The sequence below is a fragment of the Pseudopipra pipra genome, chromosome W, assembly GCF_036250125.1.
Source record: "Pseudopipra pipra isolate bDixPip1 chromosome W, bDixPip1.hap1, whole genome shotgun sequence".
Taxonomy (NCBI): Eukaryota; Metazoa; Chordata; class Aves; order Passeriformes; family Pipridae; genus Pseudopipra; species Pseudopipra pipra.
Genome location: NC_087580.1, coordinates 57,151,743 through 57,159,106, shown reverse-complemented (window position 1 = coordinate 57,159,106; position 7,364 = coordinate 57,151,743). Strand labels below are relative to the sequence as shown.

The 7,364-nt window shown below is 39.9% G+C and overlaps 1 protein-coding gene across 1 annotated transcript; it reads right to left on the bottom strand.

Annotated features, from left to right (window-relative positions):
• Positions 1 to 394: 394 nt before the first annotated feature.
• On the bottom strand, positions 395 to 5,112 carry LOC135405748 (alpha-ketoglutarate dehydrogenase component 4-like). Its single transcript, XM_064640333.1, has 4 exons — positions 5,009 to 5,112; positions 4,112 to 4,175; positions 1,799 to 2,001; positions 395 to 532 (listed from the first exon to the last, which is right to left on the bottom strand). The coding sequence occupies exons 1-4, from the start codon at positions 5,045 to 5,047 to the stop codon at positions 515 to 517; spliced, it is 324 nt and encodes a 107-aa protein (XP_064496403.1). The 5' UTR covers positions 5,048 to 5,112; the 3' UTR covers positions 395 to 514.
• Between the last annotated feature and the right edge of the window lie 2,252 nt (positions 5,113 to 7,364).

Here is a 7,364-nt window from a genome sequence, read left to right as displayed (position 1 = left end):
GACTATGCAAATTAAGCCTAGAGATCAGGTATATTGTGGACTTCTAACTGTAATTAGACCCAAAGGGCTCTCTTCTGAAACAGTTAATAATTTGAATAATCCCTATTTTTATATTTATTTTTCCCAACCTCAGATCTGATATATATAGTTGTATAATTACTAAAAAAAACCCCAGTCTTAATAATATTTGAGAATACTTCAGTGCCCCTTTTCTGACCATAAAATCAATCCTAATGAGACATCTGAATCTTTTTAAATAGAAAACAACTAATTTCTATAGGCAAGTTTGCAAATAGCTAATTAGAAAAATACTTTCATGGTGTGGACATCAAATGCTACTTAGATTTTTTGTTGATGGCTTTCTCAATCTCTAATATATAGTGTATCGTCAACCTTCTCACCCTTCATATGGGTTTTTATTAAAGTTATTAATATATATTCATAGTATTAAGGAAATGCCTTTATTGTGACTATAATACTTCATTCTTCAACAGTGGCAAATAATCTTCCATATTTATTCTGGACCGCCACGCTGTAAAATAAAAGCATATAGTTAAATATATTCCACTAAAAGAATGGGAAACGGAGATCAAATCTTTTTCACTGTTCTAGATTAACAAATAGAGTTTTAGTTTTAATTTTTGATTTAGACATTGATTTTTAATTTGTATAGGAACATGCATGGAGTGTCAAAGTATCAGCATCTACCCATAACAACTCCATTCTTTTCAGGGGAGAATACAAAAAGATCAACATCTGCAACCTATAATTATAGCTGCTTCCAATTCTCCCACTCTGAAGAAACATGACTCTTACTCACTTTAGAAAGGTCTGATAAACACAGCAGTAGTAAACAGAAGTTTTAGAATTATTTTCACTGCCCAAATTCCAAAGTAAAAACAAAGCCAAGGTCAGCCATTGCAATCTTTATGAGAAATCAGAAAGGTACTCAATTCATTATTTTGCCAACAAAATTATTTTACAACTTACCTCACCATTAGAAAATTTATGCTAGAGGTTGAGTGTATTACTATGGAAAATAAATAATTTTATTTCTAATTATAATACCCTACTGGTATACATGCAAGAAAACTGATTTTCTCTATTAATATAAGGACACCTACAGTGTGATCATAATTTAACAAAGCTATGTCTTTTTTCAAACTCACACCCATCTCTCCAGTTCTTCATATTTTGTGCATTCTCCTTTTTTAAGCATCAGTGTTTACAACTGAAAATTGTTACAGTACAAAAGCAGGTTTTTCTTGCCTTTTATATACAGTGCTGTATTTGCAAATATTGCAGAAAATATTTATATCAAGTTTAATAAAATTATTCCATTACTAGAAATACAAGAGGTAACTTACTAATACATAACTTATAAAAACTAACTTGAGGAATATTTTGGACTTCAGTCACCTGGTAATAGCCTTTGCTGGTCTAAGAACAGACTTGTGCTCCTGACCAGCATATTCAAATTACACATTAAACAGATGTTACAAAACAGGTAGTGATTGTGATTAATATAGGCTACGACTATCACAAGCTGTCTGCATGTCGATTTTAAGTCTGTATCTCTCTAATCAGTGATACTGCAAGCTAGTAATTAGTGAGAGTTGGGTACATTGTGTATTAAGATTTTGTAGTTTAAGTACTGTGCATCAAAGTGTTGAAAACTCCGAGTATACACTTGCCAAGAATTACATTGTAATACCATATTTTAAATTTGGAAGAAGGTGTAGAAATAAGAGAAATGCTAGGTAAATACAGACAATACACACCAATAAATGAAACTTACTTGAATATATTCAATCTCTTCATCTGACATTAGTTTCCGTCTGTATTTCTGAGGTAAGGTTCTTGTTAATTCACAGGTGTCTGGTATACCTTGTACTCTATGAACAGGTGAAATATTTTGAAATGCTGGTGATCTGCCTCCTATAGACTCCTGTGCTTTTGAAGCATCAAGAGATGGCATACTTGTTTGTAGAGATTCCAGTACTGAAATCCAGATTGCAAAACCATTACAGAAATATAACAAGACTGTAAAATTAATTAGTCAGCAGCCAATAAAAGTTACCAGTTATTGACAATGTTCTTCATTATAACATACTTAAAAGAATTAAAAGATACTCTACTTCTCACAAGCTGTTTTTATTGTTGTTAAATATACCAAGAACACAGTGAAAAAATTCTGAAAGTAAAAGAAAGTGTATTTGAGTGGCAGACGTACTGATGTGGAAACAGAAGATAAGTCAGCATAGATCCTAACAAAGGCTTTTTCACTGCGAAGCTGGACTTGCAGAAGCAGCATAAAGTATCAAATGTGTGCATGGAGGGGGTTATGTAAAAAGATAACTAAGACAAATAACTAACATCCACTAAGATTATGCTTTTTGTTAACTGCAACTGTAAAGACAAACAAGTGAAAAAGAGGTAGAGGCTTACAGAAAGATAAAGCTCACAACTATGACATACCACGACATGCAATACAATGCTGTACCCATTTTTAATATTACAAAATGACATCAACAAAGGAGGGTCCAAACAGAGCAAGGAGGAAGAGAACCCATCAGAAGGAGCACAACCTGAACAGGGGGCATGCCATTAAGCTGAAATTTTAAAATTTAAGATAAGGAGGCAAAGGGAACAGAAGATGAAAACAGAAGAAAACAACACACAGATGATAATAGTTTTGTCTAGTAATGACTACAAGGTATTTTTGCTTTAAGAAGTAACACACCTTATATATGAAAAAAAGAAAGTTTCTCCAAATTTGTTTTATATACCACACAACTGTTCAGAGATTTGCCTAAGATTTTTTTCAATTGTATTTTTAAAAGTCTGAAGTGTATTTGGAATAGAAGCACTAGCCAATCAAAAACCCCAAGTCAAGACCTGACCTAATACTGCTGTTGCTTAAACTCAGATACAGTCCCTACTACAGTTTTCCTTTCCCTGTTTGAGACCATCATGTTGCAGTAGTAATATGATAATAGAATTTGGCTGGCCTTTTAAGCACTCACATCCCTAAAAGTATAGTCTTGATCTGCAGAGCTCTGTTTAGCTATGTAGAAGCAAGTCTGGTATTGTGAAATATAGCCACAAAAATCTTGTGATGCAAAGATAAGCATGAGCTAACTAACATGTTTTTAAGCCTTTAAGAAAGTAATTTACTGGCATGAAAGGCAATTGGCTGAACTGGGCACAAGATACAAAATTCTGACTGAAAGTTATCGCAGAAAATAGTTCCTGAAGAATTCACAGGTAAGTCAGAAGTGGCATTGATGTGCACTGTAGATACTTTGCAATGTTAATGGATAAACTAAACTGAAAGCTAAATCCTAAATATAATGCTGTGGCAAATACATGGTATGGTATAATTTCTAAACAAGTGAGAATAACAACAGAGCTTTTTAAAACATCTACTACATTAGTTTCAAATGCTGTATTCACTCAAAAGGAATATTAAAACAAAATACAGTTCATTAACTTTGATGTTCTAAACATAACAGTATTGAGGTTCCTATAAATATAAACATATCTGTAGGTGTAAAAATTAATGTCAAAGATTGCAATGAAGTTAATTTTTTCTCACCATTAATTATTACCACAAAGAAACACTTCCTAAAATGTACAGTAGAAGGGCTCTTAGTCATAAATCAGGGTTTTAAATACCACAGACATCACACACTCCAATTAGGAAAAGAAAGGATGAGGAAAATGCAACATCATTTTTTGCAAATATCACCAAATACCTAAGGCTGTTTCGAATTCACTTGGACACTATCACTTTAGGCAAATATTAGTATTTTCAAAAATGTGACTTTTTATATAAGTAGGAAAACACTAGAAATCCTTGTGAATCTGCCTTGACCAAAAAATAAAGGCATGCATGTCTTACGTATATTCCCACAGTATTATGTATATTTCCACAGTTGTATAGAGTCTGAAAAGGAAGCCTTCAAACTAAAACACTACGATTCAGAAACCCTGCTCAAAATCAGTTGAGTCACATCGTCGAAGCAGAAAAATTGTGTGCTGGTTCTTATATAAAACAGTTTATGCAAAGAAATATGACATAAGTTGTATCTATAGATTAAATACTTACTTTTAGGTCTGGGACTACTTTTTCTGTCTGGGAACTTTATTAATGGAGTATGTGGCTTGACTACCTAGAACAAGACAATGTAGTAGGAGAAACAAGAGAGAATAAAATATATTTCTAGACAAACATTAACTTTACAATAACAAAATGGAATGTACAACATATTATACAACCACTTCTATACTGCTGCTTTGTGCACCAGCACTCTGATAAAATTACTACTTAAATTCTATTTTTACCCAAGGGGAAATTTCACCTTTAAAGGTACTCCCCCACCCTAGTGTTCAGAACAGGAATAAGCATTCTCTTCCTTTTCTCACAGCAATCAGTGTGTATGCAGAAATAGTTACCACAGCAGCAAAAATGGAATGATAAAGTTTTAGCACATGAAATTGCTAGCAGTGCTCTGCCTGTACATATTTGTTCAGCTGGCTGGCTGGGATTGACTAGTTCCATTAAGAAAAAAAAACCTATAAATTTTAAAGTCTGGTATTCAAAGCCACTGTGCTTATTTTTGAAATATGTCTTTTCAAAAAGACTCCATGTTTCACCTTCACCTTGAAGGGAAGAAGGATGACTTAGAAAGGAGATATTGGTTAGCGCCCTCCCCTCTTGAAGAGCGACCCTAAAGGAGCTGCCTGCAGACTGCCCAATAACATCCTTGGGTACCAGGATAACCAGGCACCGTACTCAAATGACCGGTGCCACCGGGCCGGCCCCGGCGCATGCTTCTTCCCCCGCGCCAAGGACACCGGCCTCTCTCCAGCGGCGCCTCTGGCCTCGGCCACCTCAGGCCCCGGAGGCCACACGCGAAGCGAGGCCTACCACCCGCGCCAGGCACCATGCTCCCGGCCCCAGCCGCCCCAACCACCTCCCGGTCCGCAGGCCGAACACTGCTACCTGTACGACTCTAGTGGCGGCCACCATCTTACTGCCCATGGTGACGCCACGTCCCAGGGCCTGAGGAGCAGCACCAGGCCACGCCCACTATGAGCGGGGCCCGGAGAAGGGGCTGTTTGAGGCAGTGCCAAAATACAATTAAAACAAAATAAAGGGGCAACACATTAAATTTTTTTAATTATTAATTTTTATTTTTAAAAATCGCTTCAAGTAGCTCTACGTTTTATTTGAATTCGTTCAAAACACAGCAGATCCACCTTTTAAAAGCTGACACACTTATAAAGAGTGCCAATGTTTTTATTTAACATATTACTGTGGTGGGTTGACCTTGGCTAGACATCAGGTGTCCGCCAAGCTTCTCTATCCCTCCCCCTCCTCAGCAGAACAAGGGGGAGAAAAAGATGACGAAAGGCTCATGGATCGAGATAAGGACAGGGAGATCACTCAGCAATTACCGTCACAGGCAAAACAGACTCCACTTTGGGAAATAATTATAATTAACTGACAATCAAAACAGAGTGGGGTAATGAGAAATAAAACCAAATCTTAGGACACCTTCCTCACACCCCTTCCTTCTTCCCGGGCTCAGCTTCACTCCCGAATTCTCTACCTCCTCCCCTGAGCGGCGCAGGGGGACAGGGAATAAGGCTTGCGGTCGGTTCATCAAGTTATCTCTGCCGCTCCTTCCTCCTCATGCTCTCCTTGTCTGACTATTCAGGAGCCACTCTGGCAGTCACACTCCCACTACCAGAGACCTTAAGTGCTGAGACTGAAGCCCCTTCGCAGCGGGCGGCTCCAGTGAGCTGAGGGGTGCCCCGCTTGACTCCCTACACACCCCACTCACGCAGTCAGACCAGGCTTCCTTACCGGCTAGAGCTCAGGTTTCCCATAGCAGAGTCTCAGACATCTGGATCCTTAAAGCAATTTATTCACGGCGCAGTAATACAGAAAAAGCTCGAGCCAGTGCCTCCGAGGAGGGACCCCGTACAACCGAATCCCTGGGCTTTTACACCCTCACAGATTAAGCGCGCAAAAGTCTGAGGTCTTCCTGCTGAGTCCTCCGCTCCTGCTGTGTCTCTCAGCGTCCGGTCACCTGGCTGAGCAAAAGGGTCGGCGCCAGTTCACGGCCTCTTGCCTCGGGCTCCTGCCACCCAGAGCTCAATCTGCAGCTTGCAGAGCAGCTGCACACCGAGCTACCTGCACTAAATGTATTCCTCAACATTCCTCTAGTCCAACATGGGGTCCCACCCATGGCAGACAGTCTTCCACAAACTTAACCAACACAGGTCCTTCCCATGGGGTGCAGACCTTCAGGAACAGACTGCTTCAACGTGGGTCCCCCACAGGATCCCAAGTCCTGCCAGAAGACCTGCTCCAGCATGGGATCCTCTCCACAGGGTCATAGCTTCCTTCAGGCACATGCACCTGCTCCAGTATGGGGTTCTCCACAGGCTGCAGGTGGATATCTGCTCCTCTGTGGACCTCCATGGGCTGCAGGGGGACAGCCTGCCTCACTATGGTCTTCACCGTGGGCTGCAGGGGAATCTCTGCTCCAGTGTCTGAAGCATCATCTCCTTCTTCTCAGACCTTGGTGTCTGCAAAGTTGCTTCACATATTCTCATTTCTTTCTTCTGGCTGCTGTTGTGCAGCAGTTTTTCCCATTCTTAAATATGTTCTCACAGAGGTGCTACCACTGTTGCTGATTGGGTCTGATGTCCAGGTGTTAGAAAGATAAATTAGTGTCAGTAGAATTGCCTTGTTAAGGTTTAGGGCTTGACATGCTTCAATGATCTCAGACCTAGGGGGAGGTTGTCACATGATAAGAGGAGATTTTTCTCAAACCCCTTGTGTTTGATTTGTCTGTCAGTGCCCCAGGAAAGCCGAGACCCTTGTGTCCGACCAGTCTGTCAGTGATCCATTATGAGGACCCTTCACTGAGCAGTCCACTGGATCAGAGGGTGGTTGGACTGACTTGTTCAGGGACACATGCCAACAGCAGAAGAGAGACCCCTTCCCAGGTCTCCACAGTTGAGTATGTTACCTGCTGTGGGTCCATGTTGGAACTGGCCAGCACTGGCTGTCAGAACTGGGGGAAGCTTCTGGCATCTTCTCAGAAAAGCCACCCCTGTAAGACATCCTGTGACCAAAACCTTGCCACACAAAACCAATACAATTACACACTATGATATAGTTAATTTTCTTCAAACATGAAGGCAACTGTCAATGTAAAAATACATTTAAAATACTGCTTTGCTGCATAGTTAACAAGACAAAGTCACCTCTTCCACTTCACCAGTTTCTCTAGGATTTTTTGCCATGTGGGACAGCAGCTACAGGTTGCATCTACTCCTCGATG